General features: G+C 38.6%; 2 protein-coding genes across 2 annotated transcripts; both read left to right on the forward strand.

Annotated features, from left to right (window-relative positions):
* The first annotated feature begins 353 nt into the window (after positions 1-353).
* On the forward strand, positions 354-5,177 carry LOC144659923 (uncharacterized). Its single transcript, XM_078520452.1, has 5 exons — positions 354-586; positions 1,181-1,252; positions 1,621-1,769; positions 3,216-3,390; positions 4,338-5,177. The coding sequence occupies exons 1-5, from the start codon at positions 414-416 to the stop codon at positions 4,657-4,659; spliced, it is 891 nt and encodes a 296-aa protein (XP_078376578.1). The 5' UTR covers positions 354-413; the 3' UTR covers positions 4,660-5,177.
* Positions 5,178-6,775: 1,598 nt separating this feature from the next.
* Positions 6,776-17,827, forward strand: LOC144660728 (dnaJ homolog subfamily B member 6-B-like). The gene is made up of 9 exons (XM_078521459.1): positions 6,776-6,964; positions 7,668-7,777; positions 9,433-9,483; positions 10,862-10,940; positions 11,067-11,107; positions 12,004-12,139; positions 13,670-13,725; positions 16,004-16,067; positions 16,455-17,827. Exons 1-9 carry the CDS (start codon positions 6,900-6,902, stop codon positions 16,546-16,548), a joined length of 696 nt encoding a protein of 231 aa, XP_078377585.1. The 5' UTR covers positions 6,776-6,899; the 3' UTR covers positions 16,549-17,827.
* The last annotated feature ends 2,513 nt before the right edge of the window (positions 17,828-20,340 follow it).

Genomic DNA, 20,340 nt, shown 5'->3' on the forward strand with positions numbered 1-20,340 from the left:
TTAAAAATGTAAAAGACTCGTGGCCCAAGTATTGTTAAAAGGTGCTGTCTGTTTTAGCCCAAAATATCCCAGCCACACTCCGGAACCATTAGAACATTATTAATTGCTTAATTACCATAACACTTGGGCAGCCTGTGAGGCTGGCACAGTACACCCCATTCCTACAAAAAACGCGTCAGATTATTGTTGTTGTTTTTTCACAGAATTCACTTAATATCGGCATAAGAGTGGCTGAAATTCAGGTTATTCGGCTATGGCTTCCTTTCCCGTCGTGTAATGACGTCATGTTTTAATTAACTTGCGCGCGCGTAATTGCCTCATTAAGTGTGACGTCACAAAGCGTTAATCACGAGTCGAGTTTACTCAGTTCAACTTCGGTAGCTGTTGATGCGCGTTGTTTGAACTGCTTCGAGATGATTTCGAGAAAGCTAAGCATTGTGCTTATCTTGATTGTTTTGTTTTCTTTCGCTCAAGCGAAGGACGACTGTCCACTGCAGTGTGATTGCAGTGATGATTTCTCCGTGGTGAGATGTCGGGGAATGGAAAAATTTCCCGTGTTTGGCTTTGCATCAAAAGTCAAAACTTTGTAAGTAATCGTTCAAAAACGTCACACATGTTTTGCATTCGAATGGTTTTAAAGTCTTCAGCAACCAATAGAAACACTTTTTAGTTAAATCACAGACAGCGGAAATTAATTTTTTTTGTGCGGCCGTTGTTTCGTTGTTAAGAAAAGAAAAGCAACTATCACTTAACTTTAATTTTATCAAAAAGAAACAAGGATTCTTTAAATTTTGAAAAACATACTGCAGTGAGAAAAAGAAGAAGTATTCACTGAATATTATGTTAGGGTTGAGGCATCTTTCGCGTGGTGGTGGTGGTGGGGGGAGGGGGTGCGGATTTTGGGGGAGGGGGCTACAACCCTAGGAAATAGTAAGCGTACGGGAGAGAAAAGGAAGGAAAGAGAGCTTCTTATAGTGGTGGGAACAAGTTGAAAAGGAAAAGAATTTGAAACCTTGGGCAATATTTGGCAATATAGGACAAGCACAAAAAAGGACGGGAGGCACTAAGGAAAGTGCGGGAACAGAAGTGAAAAGTAGAGGAACCGGAAATGGGAATTTCAGTTCCTCCTGTTTCCCCCAACTGTATTGGAAATAACGTTTAATTTTATCTTATTTTTCAGGGATGTGACTTACGGAAATATCAAGCATATTCACGAGAAAGACGTGAACGCTTACACGAATCTGGAAAACTTGTAAGTGAAGTATACTTCGAGAGTTGCTATAAGAATCGATTTCTAATGGCTGCCTTGAGGTTTAAACCAATGTTATCACAGAATGAACTACTCAAATGAAAGGAAAAGAGATATGGTAGTCAAACCGCAGGAAGCCTCGTTTGCAAGCTTTGCATCCAATTGGCTACAAAAAAGTGCGTGCGCAAATGAACAAATTAAAGTACGACTCTATTGTGCATTGCTCGTGACGATATAGCTCTGAACCTCGTTCCCAGGAAAAAGAGAGACCCTGGGAACGAGGTTGTATAGCCCTTAATAAAATGGATCTCAGCAAGAGAAATATTCTAGTTATGTGAACGACTAACAATGATAGCTTTGTTTGTCCGCAGGTTTATCAGTCACAACCCTTTGGACTGCGACCATGCGACTACTTACACCTTGAAACATGTGCTGAGAGAGACCGCTGGACTGAAGTCATTTGATGGACACAAGATTAAATGCCAACGGATGATGCCGTTAATGAACAAGGAAACTCATGGTAAGTTATTAAACACGTGCAAACCTGATGTCAAAATACAAATTCTCTTTAAGAGACGTTATACTTTTCATAGTGCAGGTTGGGAGTATTTTATCTGTAATCATGAGTTAGAAAAGTGGGGGCGGTGACCTGATAATGGTTAGTGCGCTGGACTCCTGCAGTCCTAGTTTGAACCCTGGCTTATTCCAGTCCCTAGTCCCTCCTCAGGCACGAAAAGAGAGAGTCCAGGATAACTTGCATTCGCATGCTCAGAACGAACCAATCAGAAGCGAGAAGTATGGCGTTACTTGCTTGGGACGCGCGCGCTAGGCTGTAGGTTAAAAAAAATACTCGCTTAAATGACAAATTCAACACACAACCAAGCGCGCGAATAAATGCAAGAAAAAACTGTGCTCAATTGCATCCAAAACCAATTTAATGAACAGCTACAAAATACTAGGGATAGTTGACGGACAGCGATTTGTGTTTCAGTGGCCGTTTGCTTTTAGTAGACACTGACTGGAAAGCTAGGCTTTTTTAAAGTTATTCCGGCGATCCTGCTTTAGTACATGTTCGCGTATTTGAACTCGTCATATGTGCGTCCTTAATTTTAGCGGAAAAACTGGCGCGTGTGCATGCAAGTCATCCCTCTCTCTTCGCACGCCTGGGTCAACCCCTATAAAGACTGAGCGTGCGGAAGAGAGAGTTCAGGGACTGGACTAACCCTGGCTGGGATCATTGTGTTTTATTGTTAATCAAAAAGGTTTCACAGTGTCTCTCTCCACCCAGGTGTTGAAATGGACACCGGAGAATATAATGCGGGGGGGGGGGGGGGGTAGCCTTGCAATGGTTTACCATCTGATCCAGGGGAAAGTAAAAATACTCCTAGTCACTTACTGCTGCGAATACCGGAGATAAGCTTATGCCTGCTACGCTCGAACGCAGACTTTTTATGCTTTGCACACAACTAAAGGCCATGTTACAAGTGGCAATTTTCTTTGCAACTTGCAACGCAACAATGGCGACTGTAAAACATTGCAAGTTGCAGAGAAGGTGTCACACGCGCGCAATTTTTGTTCGTAACTTGCAACGCATCCATATGTTTTTTGGGTTTTTTTTTTTTTTTTTTTTTTTTTTTTTTTTTTTTCGGGCCCCCCCCCATAAAAATTATAATCTTAAAATCTTCCGCGAGCAAAAAGACGCGCGCTGATTGGCTGATTGCAACAAAATTGCATTGCAAGTTGCGTTTGACATGATACACCGAGCAACTTGTCTCACGACGTTGCGAAAAATAGAGGAAAGTTCTACTTTTTCTGCAACTTGCAACGCAACATTTTATTGCATTGCAGGTTGCAGAAATGGGGTGTTACACGAACATTTTTTTTTCGCAACTTGCAAGCTGCAGGAAAAATTGCCTCGTGTAACGTGACCCCTTAAGTCTATTTCCATGTGTTTTTTCTTTCATAGGGAAGAGTCACCACCGTTACAACCTACCAGAACATCACATTCATCTTTATCAAGGAAATACTCGCTGTTATTCTCCATTAATGGTGGCTGCTGCGATTGTGTTCACTATATTTGCTTCACTGGCTGTGGTGGGTGTTTTTTGGGTCATAGTACGCTACAGAGACAAATTGCTCAGGTAAATGTTGTTTTCTTTAGAGCGGTTTTCACTTGAGTGTCGAAAGTAAATTGCGTTTGCTTTGGTTTTGCATTACTTCGCTTAGTGATTGGTTAAACATCTCGCACGACATTTCCATCCAATCAGAAGTAGAACCATACCAATCGTGGCTCGTTCGCAGTACTTCGCGCACGTTTCACGGGCTTCGTGCCGGCAGTATTTACTTCAAGTTTTGATTGGTTCACTGGATTGTCTGTGTCCTTTGTGATTGGCCTGAGTGATTACTTTGGTTTTACAACTCAATTGAAGACCGCTCAGAATAAAAAAGAGGGAATAAAATTTTGGTAACAAGTGTGTGAAATGATTGGACTGTAGGTTTGGCTTTGAATTTATCCTCCACAATTATTCAGAGAGCGTAGAAAGGGTGGCGCACGCGTAGGTTGGGCAGGGGTGTATTTTCACGTGTTAAGGTTCGATAAGATAACTTTATTTAAAATCTCGCGTTAATGGTACTGGTGTTATTCCTCTCGTTTATCAAGGCCCAATTTTAAATTTGTCATTATCTTTGGCGCAATAGAGGTTCTGTTTAAAACAGGATAGGAAAAAAGGAATTTCTTCTGAGCATTAGCCTTAGAAAGGAAATTTCGGAGGTATACTACAATTGTTCTTTTACTATTCGAACTTTAAAACCAACTTTTCGACTCCGTTCTTTATAACCCGTTCCAGGGTCTCGGTAGTTGGGCGAGAGCGGAAAACGCGGGCGAGCGAGGAAAAAAACGAGGGGTGACGCTCGCTCCCTCGTTTTTTTCCTCTCTTGCCCGCGTTTTTCGCTCTCGCCCAACGACCGTGAGCCTGGAAAAGGCTACGTTCTTTATGGAGTTCCCACCCGCCGCAAATAGCCAGCATAATGTTATCCCGTTCCATTACTTGTAGCAAGTGTATTGATTTCTACTATTTATTTATTGCAGTGCTTCTGACAAGGGCGGCTCTAAAGCTGGCGATCCCGTCAGCAAAATGGAAGAAGGACATGGAAACGAACCAGACACGAATGAACACGCATTAATAGAAGCCCTGAAGAAACAGCGAAGAGGCACGCAGGGATACCCTAAAAACGCTATTGTGGACTCGGACGACGACGATGTAATAGAACAGGAAGATTATCTCAAGGAAAAAATGAGGAAACAGAGGCGCCTCTCTCAAGGATATGCTGCCGAGTCGGGCTCAAGCGACGAAGACTCGACTATGGTGGAGATCAACTTGAATGAAGATCTCTACTCTTCCCGAAAATAAGTCCATTTCTACTTTCTGGAAAACGTTAGAAAATGTTTCTTCAATCGGATTTTTGTTTTGATTATTCCTTTATTTCGTTCAAAGTACAAACCTTTTATCTGATAACTGGATAAGCCAGCATTGAAATGCAATGATTAAATATACAATAACTTTAACTTTAAGAATCGTGAAAACCAGTGTACAGATGTTTATTCGTTGATGCTTTGAATTTTTGTACCAGCGTTGAAAAAAAGCTATTTTTATTTTGTATTGTAAGAAAAAATAAAAAGCAAAAAAAAAACAAACAAACAAAGAAACAAACAAAAAAAACAAAAAACAAAACAAAACCAAAAAAAAATGAATTGAGATATTGCCTTTATTCTGTATTCCTTCTCAACAGCAAAATGTTCTTGAAAACGAAACTTTTACATCTTTGAAAACAGTATTTATTTCTTCGTTAACATAAGGTCTTTACTTGAGAAGAAGATCATGTTTTATTGTTTTTGGTAATGTTTAATGAAAAATGAGAAAAAAATGTTGATCTGTGTGGAACTGTGTAAAGTGTTCATGTAATGTTTCTTTTCTGGACAAAAGCTGGAAATGTATAGAGTATTTATCAGAAAAAAACCTTCTTTATTAACTGTCTTAGTTTTTGTTTTACCCAATGAAAAAAATTTTGTTTTCATTGTTATTTTTACAATAAAAGAAAAATCACCGAGAGCAAATTTTGAATGGCTCTTAAGAACACACGACTCAGGTGTCTTGAATAATATCAACTAAATTAGTAGATTTCATCATCAACATCATTTACTGACGAGCCCCACGATACTCTCAGGCTCGTCCCCAGGCCAATTTGCGCTATGCAAGTGAGTGGAAGAGGCTTGAAACCGAGCGCGAACCTTCCCGACAAGCTTGGCGGTGACGTCAAAACGCGACGAGGACGACTGGGCTGCCTAATTATCTTTTAAGCCCCGGCTAAACGATGAAACATTTTCGTCCAACATCAGTCATGTTAAAAAAGCGTGTTTGACCGTTCAGCCGCCTCTCTCAACATTGCAATTAAATGGTTTCCCATGTTTGATCTAGATCAAACATTTTCATCCATCATTTTGGTTCCCGCACAAATGTTCGATCGTTTAGCCACCTCTGCAAACAATGCAAGCCTAAGCGGGAAAAAGTAACCAATCAGAAACCGAATCTATGTGACCTCGTGCCATTGGTAGATGTTTGAACAAGCATTGTTTGCAAGTTTAGACACTCCATGTTGTTGCGACAAACTCGATGTTGGACGAAAATGTTTGATCGTTTAGCCGGACGGGAGCTTTAGGTGCTGCACGGGCAGCATGCCGGCACCCTTGCTTTTCGTACCATTTTCCCTCCTGGTTACTCTTGGTGTAAATGATGTCTATCTCTATTTCACCACGTGGTAATCAACAGGTGTACTAGGTTTACAGGGGCGGCGGAGCATTTTTTTTTATTGAGGGACTAGTGACTTAAAGTGGGTGGCTTTAGTAGAGACTCCTCTTAGAAAGTCTTAATGTTTTCGGACATATTGGGAGGGCTAAGTCCCCCAGCCCCCTAATAAGGATATGAATGAGAATATGGAAAAAAATCTTACTGTCGCACAGTTATGATCTAGCGTCGTCACTATTCACTACGGCTCAAAAGGCGAATTTTTATTTGAGCGATTTGAAGGGTTTTGTAATGACTGAATAGCGTAATACAAAACTGAAAAGCCTTCAAATATTAAATGACTGAAAAAAAACTTTCTGTTATTTTTTTCTTCGGATATTGTCTCTGTATTAAGTTTCCATTTCATTCCAATTTAATTCTGTTCACTTCACCCCAACTTCACCCACCCCTCTCCGACGATCTCTCTCCGACTCGTCCCCAGTCGAAACGCGGAAGTGTTTTCTTGTCGTAGACGGATGACTGGACACGAGTGACTGCTAGTCGGGTAAGCAGTCAGCTTGTGCAAATATTTTAACAAACGTTGTGTCATAAGGAATTCAATAATTCTCTTGGTAAAAACAGAAACACGAAAGAAGGAAGGAAAAAGACGCCATTTTAATGTCGCCTAAAATAGAGGAATGCGAGGAATTTAGTAAGTCCAACTTGAAATTAGGTGACGACATAGGCGGACATTTTCGTAATTAATTCGGGCACCAAAGAGAGGCTCCGGAAATGTTCCTGAACGAAACTTACAAACACTTGCCTGCCGTGACTCCGGTACTAACCGAGCTTGGTTTTTGTCGTTAAAAATGTCCGATTACTATAAGATTCTGGAAGTCCCAAAGAGTGCAAGCGAACAAGACATCAAAAAAGCGTAAGTTTTCTATTGCGTTGCAAAATTATGCATTGATCGGATTGCCTCAGTACGTCATCAAAATAAAAGGAAGCTACATTTCTATTATAATTCGTTCTGCGGTGTCAATGAAACAACCAGATTTCGTATTGTTTGTAAGTCTTCGAAGAACCAAAACTCTTAGATTAAATAAAACGGTTATTTTGAAGGCTAATTCATGTAAGCAGACTGCTGTGTTAAGTCTGCATTACACAGAAACTGCCGTCGGAAATGTTGGAATTTATTTGAATGTTTTTGTTTATTATACATTGGGCTTATTCTTATTTTTCGATAGCATCCTCAGTGTTTGTGTGTATGTATTTAGGCACAAATATCGGCTGTTTTACTTATAAGTACTTTCTATTCTTTTCTTGTACCCGAGATTAATTGAACTAAAGTTTGATTTCATGTTTCTCTAGATTAAGTGTACCAAAAATTATCTGCAGTGATTCTCTTCCTTGAAATGGAGCATTCTAACATTCTAGAATATTCTAGAACGCTGAGTTTATTAATTGTTTCATCAAATCAGCACAGAATGAGCTAATCCTTCTAAAAATAGCTTTTAAACATGATAAACATTGATCAAGATCAATGAGATATTATGTATTATGGACTGTGGGCAGAACAGTATTTTTTGTTGCTACGCATTTTAATGAATGGCACAAATTTCCATCTTTTGTTGTAGATATCGAAAACTAGCTCTTAAATGGCATCCAGACAAAAACCCAGATAACAAAGAGGAAGCCGAGGAAAACTTTAAACTGATATCAGAAGCTTATGACGTCCTATCTGACAGTAAGTTACATAGTTCTTGCAAGATCATAATCAATGAAGATTCACCATACAAAACAGAACAAATGCAAACATTTATAATAATAATGACAATAAACGTGAATGAAGGCTGAGATACCATAAAAAAAACCCAACAACAACAAAGGATCTTGCTAAAAACGCTAGTAAAGCAGGGAAAGCATCTTACTCTGCCATGGGAAAGTTACAAAAATGGAAGAATATTGAGCAAACACAAGAGGCTGGAAACGATCGTCAAAACGGGAGGTTTCCTGCCAAAATGGGAGGGTTAGAATCTCTTCTGAAGTGCAAGTGACTGGCAAAATGTGTTTGCTACGACAAGGTTTTGTTATTTTGGGTCTGTTTGCCATATATTGTGCAGTTCCAGAAATTATCCATACACACCCCATGGAAGGCCAATGGAAATTCTGAGGAGGTGAGGGGTCTTAAAAGCCAAAATTGTTTTAAGGAAAGTATGGGACTTAATTAACTGGAATTTTGCAGAAGGGTAAGGGGACTCAAATGAAAAAATCTTCTATAGGAGGAGTTTGGATATTTTCTGGAGCAAAGCATTTTACTGTTAATGGGGAAAAAAATATACGGTAGTTCCTTATACTAAAGACTTTGTTGTAATAGGACACACACTACACTACATAGGCTGGCTCTGAAACAAATTAATTTTTCCAGGGTGCTAACAGTATAACACGACACAAACATCTTAATACATTTCTCTCTGACAGGTACCACACAAGGGCAGTTCCTTATAAAATAAAACCTTAAAATCCTATTGAAAGCCCTTCATATATGTAAAGCCCGGGCCAAATGAGGATGTGAGTTGATGAGAGTTCAAACCCTCGCTCTCTTTTGGCCTGAAACTCTCTGTACTCTCATTGACTCTCATGCTCTCTCATCGACTTTGAACATGCTCAAACTTTTCATGAGAGTGAGTCAATGAGAGTTTGACAGACTCTTGTTCTTGTTTGGCCAGCGCTGATGATAGTCGATGAGAGTTGATGAAAACTCTCATGACAGTCAACTCTCATCAACTCTCATCCTCGTTTGGCCCGGGCTTAACTGTATACAGTCGAAGCTCTCTTAACGGACACTCTCGTAAGCGGACAGCTCTACTTACGGCCACCTTGTGAGAAACCCCGTTTTTACTCCCATACAAACTCTGTATTTTTACATTCTCGTAAGCGGACATTCCCGTAAGCGGCCGCGGACACTTTCCGAGATTACGACTTAGACTTTTTCTTTGTTTTTAAGCTCCCGTAAGCGGACACCGCAAAGAAAATCATATAAAAAACCTCTGTATCTTGTATTAATCAATCAACTTCACATCGCCGTTCGTCACAATGATTTACTGTAATTACCGTACCATATTTTAGTGTTTGTTTTGTCGTCATCCACGTCCGGTTACATTTCGAAACACCACTAACATGCATATTACCATTATGTTAGCTGGACAAGCTCCCGTAAGCGGCCATCTATCCCCTACACCTCTAGTGGCCGCTTACAAGAACCATTCTCGTAAGCGGCCAGCTCCAGTTGCGGACACTTTTTTCGCGTCCCGAGGGTGTCCGCTTATGAGAGCTTCGACTGTATTTTAATTTTTAAGGTCCTACACTAACCACGTCTTTCCTTCGTTGTTCTCATAACAGAGGATAAAAGAAAAATCTATGACAGATATGGTAAAGAAGGTTTAACAGGAGGTTAGTGCTTTAGAAAAACTTGTCAAATGTTAACTTGTGTAACATGCAAATGAAATGAGAATGTTTGCATTTGTGAAGCAGATTGAATTTTAGTAAAGCTTAGGAAGAGGCTTCGACAGGAATCAAGCCTAAAATCTTTGCAAATGCGCATTTCTACAGGGACAAATATTTTATACTAACTGAGCTATCAAGGTACTGTGGAACCCTCGGTTTCTCAAAACTCCTGATTTTTCAAAGCAATTTTAGTTTTCCTTGGAGGTTCAAGAAACGAGGATGCTATTGTATTGGAAGCAGGTCATTGACAAACTAAATAATAAAATAATCTTTGGATGTTGTCCTTCAGTAGCATGTTCAATAAAAATATTAAAAGTTCACCTGAGGCCTTACACTACTGTGTTAAAAAGTTTTAAGATCCAAGCTTTCACTGATCTACGGCATCATCAGTGTAAAAAAATATTTACACTGCATGATATTGTCTGTGATATTTATTCTCTGCTCACAAAAGGTAATCTTTTACCAAATAGACTATTGTAATCTGAAAACAACAAAAAAACTGGGCTAAAAATGGATAAAAACAATTTAAATGAACCGAAGGTTTTAGACATGTTTGCCATCATCAGGGTTGATGACAGGGGTGATGACAAACATGTTGAAAACGTTTGGTTCATTTTAATTGTTTTTATCCATTTTTAGCCTTGTGTTTACCATTTTTACCCTTTTAGCGAATACAGTAAACACCCGCGTGTAAGAACCTAGTGGTTTTAGAACCTGCTGGCAGAAATTTGCCATTTTAATACCCCAAAATATAAGAACCTGTTTAGCCAAGCAAATTTCAGCAGGTTCTTATACATGTATGTGGGTTATAGAAAATTTTTTATGAACATTTTTAACAGAACATCCCAAACTGTATTTACAAATAAAGAAAAGACAGATTCACATAGACTGTAATTGTCTTCTTTGGACCTTGCATGAGGTTTGAAGCAATACAGTTATGAATAAATGCTGCATAATGAAGGACCAAACCCATTTTTTTTTTCTTCTCGTACAATCAAAAATTATGGCTCCTCCTTAGAAATTAAGAACCTTATTAAGAACCTACTTAGCCTAAATTACCAATAACTATACCCCCAAATACAAGAACCTATTTTGCCAAACTTAGAAAATTGTAGGTTCTTACATTCGGGTGTTTACTGTATTATGTAAAAAAAAAAACGGATTGAAAAATTCTCAACCAAAAGATTAATATTTAAGCCACAGTATACTGTAAAACTCAGTTTTTACCCCCTGAATATAGGCCTGTTTACCTGTAGACAAAAAAAGACATCCCATTATAAGTGATGTACATGTACATGTAACAGATTTATTTTCTTCTCCTCAGGGGGTGGTGGTGGTGGTCCAGGCGCTGGAGGCTTTGGAGATTTTAATTTCCATTTCCGTGACCCTGATGAGATATTTAGGTAAGTCGGTCATGGTTTTTGGGGTGTGGCCTTCTGGTTAGAAAATTGGACTTTAGATTTATGAGCAAAATTTGTTTTTCTGAGAACTGAATTTAACACTGTGTCATTATTTGTTTTATTTTACAGAGAATTTTTCCAACACGATTCAATGTTTGAGGACTTTTTTGGTATGTTTTATTACGGTATTTAAATTGTAACATGTACTGCAGCACAGGTTTTCATACAACTTATGAAGGTGCATCTTTTTGTCTTGGTCAAAAGCTGACCAATAGCTTTGTAAAATTTCAAGTCTACATATAACCACACTCACAACAGAAGCAGACATATATGGATCTTTGTTATTAATAGTAATATTCAATCTCATAAGCTGAATGAAAAGCAAGGATAGTTTGGCGAGCAAGAATAGAAGAGTGGTGAGAGCACTCGCCTCCCACCGATGTGGCTCAGATTTGATTCCCTGACCCGGCGTCATATATGGGTTCAGTTTGTTCAGTGTTTGTTCTTGTCTTTGCTCCGAGAGTTTTTCTCCGAGTTCTCCAGTTTTCCTCCCTCCACAAAAACCAACACTGCTAAATTCCAATTCGATCGGGAATCCGAGGGCCACAGATTTGTCAGTTGCAAGCTTGTTACATGCAAGCCTCGTTGAACAAAGTTGATTTATTTATTTGAATCAAAATTCATTGGCTTATGTACACAGTGGGGACTCTCATATGAAAGAGACAGGGATGATGCTCATCTGGAAATTTGAATAAACCCCTAAAAGAGACTAATCTGGGCATAGCTTTACCTTTTTGGACCCAAAAGAGAGCGTTTTTCATCCATAATTGGTCCAGACTATCAACATGGAACGACAGTGTTTTTTTATTCTTGGCAAACACCCTAACCCTTGATTGTTTTTCCCTCTCTTTACCATGTGCTAATTATTGACTGGTAAATAAATACTTGTATTCCTTCTGCACACTGGTTTCTCAGTGTTGTGTTGACAGGTGTCTGTCAAGAGGCCTCCTTGCTGCCAAGGCTCAGTTCTTAAACTTATAAACTCACCCATCTTATTGAACACTAGGTAACAGCAGAGGCACTGGCAGACATCAGAACAGGATGAGGCCACATGACCCTTTTGCTGGCTTTCCCAGTTTTGGTTTCACGTCTAGTTTTGGATTCAGTGATGGATTCGGCAGTGATCCTTTTGGAGGAAACAGGTAGGACCATGGCAGAGCTTTGTGTGGTTAAATGTTACATGTAGTTGGGTGTCCTCGTTTGGAGGGGTACTGGCCAGTAGAACCAAGCGTTATGCTTGTAATCCTTTCTGGTGTCCTTGTGAATGCTAATAAGTGGGTTCCTATGGGTCCTGGAAAACCTGGAAAGTCCTGGAATTTTACTGTGGCATTTTCCAGGACTAGAAAGACCTAAAAAAGACTACTGGTCCTGGAAAGTTCTGGAAATCTGTTAAACTCAAGTAACAACTGAATTCTCAGAACTAACATTATAAGAAATGTATGGAAGACAGTAAGGAGAAATAATGTTGAGATCTTGGGAGCGAAAAGGTAGGGACGGCGGAGCAATTTTCCAAGTGACTAGTGACTTGAAGTGGGGGGGCTTAAAAGACCATTCTCTTAATAAGTCTTTATTTTTTCGGAAATTCTGGGGGGGGGGGGGCTAAAGCCCCCCAGCCGTTCTGCCGTCCCTGTACATGAATTTGGAGTCCTGGAAAAATAAATCTGAGTCCTTGAAAAGTACTGGAAAAGTACTGGAAAATTGTTTGTGAAAAAGGTTAAGGTACAAACCCTGTAATCAAATGGTAGTGTATATGTTGTAGGTCAAATTGGCTTTCAGGTTAAATTTGTTTTCAACCTAAGTTATTTTGTTTTAACTGAAGATATCACTTTTACACTGACATAAAACAATTTGAATTTCTTAAAAAGAAATCCCAATAAAATATTAATATTAATTGTTTAGTGATTAAGAGAGTGTCATATTCAGCGTGAAATAGGTTAACCTAGGTTGGAAATAGATTTAACCTGAAAACAAACATGACCTACAGCATCAACAACACTGTGATAAGATAAGAATGATTGATAAGAATGCACTTTAATCCACCTTTATGTCTTGTGTATTTGTTGCTTATTGGAGAATGATATAGTGTCCCAGAGTTGATTAACTTTATTTGTTAGGAAAATAATGTATAGTTGGTGTTGATGTTAAGTTTGGGTCCATGGTGTAGATAGGGGCGCATTTTGAGGGGGCCTAGGGGGGCTTCTTCCAAAGCCTAAACTTTTGGTCGTAAACACTCCCAGAATGCTGTTAGCAATGTTTCCACAGACTTAAAACTGGGGGGATGGGGGTGGTGCTTCTGCTTTCGCCACAATGTCCTCAGCCCCCTCTTTCTTAATTATTTGGATCTGTCCCTGGTAAGCGTTTGTTGTGGTATTTGTGGAGTGTGTCTCATAAAGCAAAAAGTAGAATTTTCATCTATACAGCTTAAATTAGGTTTTAGCATTGGCAGCATAGGAGTTTTTGTTCTTGTTACATTGTATAGAAAGCCACTGCTAACATGCCAAATTCTTTATCATTCTGTGTTGTACCTAGAAGAGTTCATGTGTAACACCTTTGTGAAATTCTTGTATATACCTCAAGACCTATCCTACAGTCCCTATTATATTTGTTAAAAATTATTGTGTCACTGCAAACCACTTATTAATCTATCTAAATCATTGTCTTTTCTCTTGAAGCTTTTCATCATTCCAAAGTTTTGGTGGCAGTGGAGGTGGAGGTGGAGGCGGAGGAAGTATGTACATGTGTTTAATGATTATTTGGATGTACAGCCTGTAATTGAGATTTTCTTGCAGTACACTTACCAGTAATCTCCTTTGCAACAATTATTTGCCTCCCCACACAAATCTTTTCCTTTCTTTCCTTTAATTAAAAACTGGTGCCAAGTTTCAATTACTTTGCTTTAGCATTTACAGAGGTACTACTGATTTTGTGTTTTTACACCAATTACTGTCAAACTTGTGACGTCATCAGTTATCTAATTTGCATAATACAAAATCGTTTATATCTCTAGAAAGAGAAAAGATATCAGGAAAAAGAAAACACCATCTTTCTTCATTTTGAAAGGCCTTTCATATGAGGTCAACTTGGTTTTCATTTCATAGGCACTTTAAATGTTGTGCGACAACCCAAAATAATATCCGACTGCAATCTAGCCTGACCAACCAGATGTGATCAATGTGAGAAAGAAGTGTTCTTTTCACTGTTATGCAGAATGACTAAAATTTTCCACTGTGAGGCATTATTCTTGGTGTATACCACAATTTACTTAAAGCTAGCATAAAGACAAAAGCACGGCTAGTATCAAGACCAATACATTCTACATGTTCAGCTATGGGAGGCACATTGGCCTAATGTTTAGTGTGCTGGACTCCAGATCGAGCTGTCCAGGTTCGAGCCCTGGCCAGTGTCATTGTTTTGTGTTCTTGGGCAAGACATTTTACTCTCATAGTGCCTCTCTCCACCCAGGTGTATAAATGGGTACCAGTGAATTTAATGCCAGGGGGGTAACCCTGCGATGGACTAGCATCCCATTCAGGGGGGAGTAGAAATACTCACTAGTTTCTTCATACTATGAAAATTAGATGGACCACTAGTCTCAAACACAGACTTAACCTTCATGTACAACCCATGGCACCTTTGGAAAACTTGTTTAACACTCTGACCATTAATGATATAGTGTTATCCTTAACCCAAACTACCGTAGTTATTCGGCTATAAGGCGCACTCGGTTATAAGACGCACCCCAAACTTGGTAACATTGTTATGCTAAGTTAACAAACTGAAAATTCTCCAAAAACACTCGGTTATAAGACGCACCATGAGTTGGAGAGTTAAAAAGATGTAGTGATCAATTTAAGGACAGTTTTTTCTTACAAAATTTGAATGTTTGAATGTTGTTCATACTCCTTGGCACATTTCCTGCTAAAAAAAGACGTAAATCCACTTGAGCAAAACATCTTTCCATCGTTCATGCTTCGATCTTGGCTGCTTAGTAACCTGGCAGATGTGTAGTTACCAGTGACCACTGAGTTTGTAGCTTGGTTACCAAGTCCTCAAGCATGCTTCGCATCGCTACGAACTTTGTTTATCGAGTGCTTTTCAAAGATTCTCAAGCTTTTTTGATGTTTTCCTTGTCTTCTAAAGTCATTTTCCACTTTCCACGCTTAGAAAGGTTTGTTTCAAATGAGTATGCTTGGTTTTCTTTGTCTAATTTCAACAAAATGCTGGCATATACAGGTGTTACTTAAACTCGTTTTATATCCGCAATAATAAACTTTGCGTTTAATGTTTCTTATATCTTTAATACTGTAAAAGTCAATAAACAGCATTAAGTGTTTTCATTTCTCTTGTTTTAACTGTAAGTCCCGGTAAAATGGCGGTCATAAGATTTTGTTGGGCGAAAATACGCGGCTATAAGACGCACCCCAATTTTGGCATGAACTTCCCACAGAAAAACAGACTTTTCTCGAAAAAACCGTGCGCCTTATAACCGAATAACTACGGTAACCCTGTTTAGTGTGTTTTGGCATTTCATGTTTAAAGTTCATGCCTGGTTTAATCCAAAAATAAAAATTTCTTGGTATTATTGAACTCACACTGAAGCCTTCTCAGCTGAGCCTTTGTAAGCTTTTCTCTTGTCTGGTCATTTAAAACTGACAGCATAATAGTCCAATTGTAACTATTAAAGCAATTCATAATATAAGTACAGTCAGCTCTCGTCATAGCAGACATGCTTGGGACGTCGTTTAGTCACCGCTATAGCGAGAGTCTGTTATAGCGTGTCCGCAATAGCAGGGTGTCCGCAAGGCAAGAGTTGGCTGTAGTGTGTTCCATATAATGTATTTGTCAATTACCTTGCATACTTGTAATGCTCCATAAGTAATGTTTAATAAATTTTGAGAAAGTACTATAAGCAGCACTTGGAATATAGTTTTCAAGTTTTCCAAATAGTTGAAATCCATGGAAAGTCTGACGTGTTTTAATTAATTTGCTTCTATTTCTCCGTTCAGGGAATTTTAAATCAACATCTACGTCAACTAAAGTTGTTAATGGAAAGAAAATAACTACGAAAAAGTAAGAGCTGACTTATTGAAAATAACGTAAACTTGTTGAGATCAATAACTGTGGATTCTGGCATTGGATGATGTACTCTTACAAAATTGTTTTGCATGGTATCAATATTTTGGTAGTATCTGCCCATATTCCTTATTCAGGACAATCACACAAAAACAAACAAGATAGAAATATAGGTGGAATACTTAGTATCGAGTGTCAAGATCCTTTTCAGGACAAATGCGACATGAAAAAAAAAAAAGCCATTGAATTCTTGGCTGGGGGCTTATACATGTAATAGCAGCCCTGGAGGTAATTAAAGTTCAGGGGCTTGAAAGAGGGAGAGGGGGGTCCGATACAGCTTTTATGGTTTTGGAATTTACTTAGATATTTTCTTGATTTTGACAGGATTGTTGAGAATGGAACAGAAACAGTAGAAGAATGGGAAGACAATATCTTGAAGAGAAGATTTGTTGACGGCACACCGCAACTTACAAACTAGGCAATGCATGTCTTGCAAAGGAAAGTGTAGCTAAGATAAGAATGTCACAGGAAAGAAAAGCAAACTCAAAGCTTGTTTTAAGTTATTGGTTTAAAATATTTTTATACAAATATTGAATGTAGTTCAGGATGGCAGATATGTCAAATATCAATAGAATGAGCATTTTCTAACTAGTTTGTTAACATATGGAGCTAAACAAACCACATTTGAATTTATGCATGGTTCTAACTATTAACTCTGTAGACAAGACACAAGCATGTGACCATTTAAGTGGCAGTTAGCAAGCAGTATCTCATGTATGAGCCAGCATTTGTACTAAAGTAGGGCTTCTGGGAGTGAAAGGGGTACTGAGTTCAAACATGGTTCAAATGTGTAATTACTCGTTGTCTTTCTTCAGTTGAACTCTGGAATTAGTATTGTGTGTGAATTGGTGACATCACCTTTGAGATTTACAATGATTTTAATGCACCGTCAGAGGTCTGCTAGCTGTTGCAACAAAATTTGAACAACAAAACGTAAAAGTTTTCATTGAGTTCATTGTGTCCAGATCACGTTCCTGTGAAATGAAACAGTCTTTTCACGTTTTACCTAGTCACAGTTTTTATGTAATTATGTGGACATGCTACAAAAGTTGCAACACACAACTTAATTTTCGTTTGATGGATAATAGAATACTAATATCATGGCAAACCCCCCCCCCCAGCAGCTATTTAGCAGATAATTTACGTTTGAGGAAAAGATATGGAATATGTTAATTCACAGCTCATAAAAATACCCTTTACTGTCATTTTTGCTTATGAATTAAGTCACACTTCACTTCACTTTTATTCACACATGTTTTGAGTACATAATTATATATTAATTTATTACTACCCGCAAAATAGCAACAGCTAATAAGGGCGGGTAGTAACATATGTTGCAAGAATGTCACATGTTGCAAGAAGATGACGTCACATATTCAAAATTATGCCAAGTGAAGTTAATGTTTGGATTTTTATGTTACACAATTGAACCTTCCTCTCCCCACCCTAGTGAGTTTCTGTTTCCATAGACATGTATAGACTAGTTAAAATTTCTCAAATTATTTATGGAGCAGTGTATGTTGTGTAGAATATGGACATGCAATGCAGTGAATTATGAACAATTTGTGGTCAACTTGGGCAAATAAACAACTGATGTTACGATTACCAGTAGCAAGAATGTTGAGCTGATAATTGTGTTTTATAATGGTTATGTTACTGGCTTCTAATAAAGGTTGGTGCTGTTGTACAGTAAACAATTGCCTGAACTGCCTCTTAGTGTAATGTGAACACCAGTAATTAAATCTCTCAAGTCTCTGGTGTGGAGGAGGACAGGGGGTCTGAGCCTCCCGCCTCCCGTTCCTTTTACTCCCGCTTCCCGTATTTTTTACTCCCACCTTCTCCCTTTTTCCGAAGCTGTTCTCTCCTCTTTTTGTCTCGTGTCGTCATGACGACACGAGATAATTGTACAGGGGGATATTTTCCCGCCATGTCAACATTTGCTTTGTGAGGCCGCGGAATTTTCCCGCCATGTTATGAAATTCCGGCGGCATCCGATCACAAAACAAATGTTATCAAAGAATAATTGTTTCTTTACAAAGGTCGCAACTAAAGCGCTGGTTTATCAAACAGTAAGTTAGGAGTATTTATTGTAAAGGGCTTATTATGTAAAAATACAGGCACGCTATAAAAAAGAGATGACGTTTTTTTCTGAACTTGCAGCAAACGAGCAAATTTTAAGTGGTCTAACAGGCAATAAAAATGGAACATAAATAAGGCCCCTTTTAGCTGGCAACAGTGCCTATCCGCTAACGAACTGGCTAGTGAAACCCTACCCGGACAGAGGACGCCTGACTCAGGAGCAGCGAAAGTTTAAAACCTAAAGTTCGGTGCGCTACGATCTGTAGTGGAACGAGCATTTGGCATGTTGAAAGTTCGTTGGAGAATTGCGTTGAAAAAGGTTGAACAAAAAACGAGCATTTTTTAAAAGACTATGATTGCTACGTGACTTTTGCACAACTTTGTATTGAAAGGGGTGACCTTTGTGGCATGAATAACAACAATTTAATAACAGAAGATAAACGATAAGATAAAGACAATTATTTTGATGCCAAATCTTTAAAAATGTCAACTGTGGCGTTTGTTTGTTCAAATCATGGATAGTAAAAACTTTTACTATCCATGTTCTAAACTAGCGTTGTGCTGTTCCATACTTTTTCCCACATTTCAATAAAAGAACTCTGCCAGTCTGGAGTCGTACTTTTTTGCCTTTCTTTTTTCAGGCGCCTGATTCATCGAGAGAAACATTTACACTTTCGATTTGCAAAGCCTCGTTTACACTCGGCTCTGAGGTAAAGGTAGAACTCAATGTATGACCGAAAGAGGGAAATTATATTTGATGAGTTTTCTTAGGATTGAAGAGCAGAAATGTCAATCTAAGGCGCAAAACATACATTGCTTTTTTATTTTTTTGACCCGAAGATTGACCTGAGTCAAGAGGCACTACATGTAGCTTCATATATCCTGCTGTGAATTCCACGCTACAATGGACACAACTTTTATAGACAACAACAGCCTTTTCAGTGCATGAATGAAGCTCTTAAGAGGAATACACGTAGATGTGACGCATTTTTTTCTTTAAATTAGCTGTACGCTTTTCAATTTTGGATATGTTTGAGCTGCAGCCAGCAGTTATCAAGAAAAATACAGACAAGTTTTACGTTCTTAAAATAACATTCTAACCTTTGCCGACAAGATTGTACTGAAAATCAATGAAATTAATTGTAACTCAAGCAGAAAACGCGTAGAAGAAGAATGAAATACACCAGGTTATTACAAACGCATAATACAATGTACTTACCGAAAGAGAGAAATTATATTGATGAGTTTTAGAACGGATCTGAAAAGCAGAAGTGTCTAATAATCAACAAGATGTCATTAGATGGACCTGCCTGTAAATTTTTCGTTGTCGTTGTTGTGCTTATAACGCTAGTACCGTATTTTCTCGAATAAACGCCGGGGGCGTTTATTTAAAACTTGGCCTCAGAGACCCGGCGTTTATTTGAAGCCGGCGTTTAATCGGGGTCCGGCGTTTATTTATGAAGTAAAATTTTCAATCATTTTTAAGTTAAGGCTAAAACAACTGATTAACAAACGCTGGAGGGATCCTAGCGATTTTAGCGACAGCGAGCACTACAACAAAAGAAAGAGAGTGCGTCAGTCATAACAAAAAGAGCATGTCAGAACATTGACTAACATTGCTATATTTTCAATTTTGTGTTGTTGTACGTCATAAACCGCAGTTAATGTTACGCCAGAGTTGTTCGTAAAGCATTTATTAAAATAACAAAAGCCGTATACCAGATAGTACGTGTCATAGCAGTGCTTTTCTAGTGAATATCTTCACTTATTGGATCGACGCAAATAAACGCCGGGACCTCGATTAAACGCCGGGACCCCGAATAAACGCCGGGGGCGTTTATTTAAAACTTGGCCTCAGGGACCCGGCGTTTATTTGAAGCCGGCGTTTAATCGGGGTCCGGCGTTTATTCGAGAAAATACGTATACCGCAACTTAAATTGAGCGAGAAAAGCAGTTTTTAACATGAAGCTCTTAGTCTAAAATCTCTTTGGAGTGTCTTGTCTTGTGGTCGCTTGTAAAGTTTTAATTTGTGCAATTGTGAGATGTATCAGAATAACAGCTTCACGTTGCCAATTTAAAGAATAGCGTGCTTTCATTTGATATCTATTATTTTATCTTGAGAGTTTTGGAA

This window comes from Oculina patagonica, chromosome 7 (assembly GCF_052425735.1).
Source record: "Oculina patagonica isolate OP01 chromosome 7, crgOcupat, whole genome shotgun sequence".
In the NCBI taxonomy this organism is placed as follows: Eukaryota; Metazoa; Cnidaria; class Anthozoa; order Scleractinia; family Oculinidae; genus Oculina; species Oculina patagonica.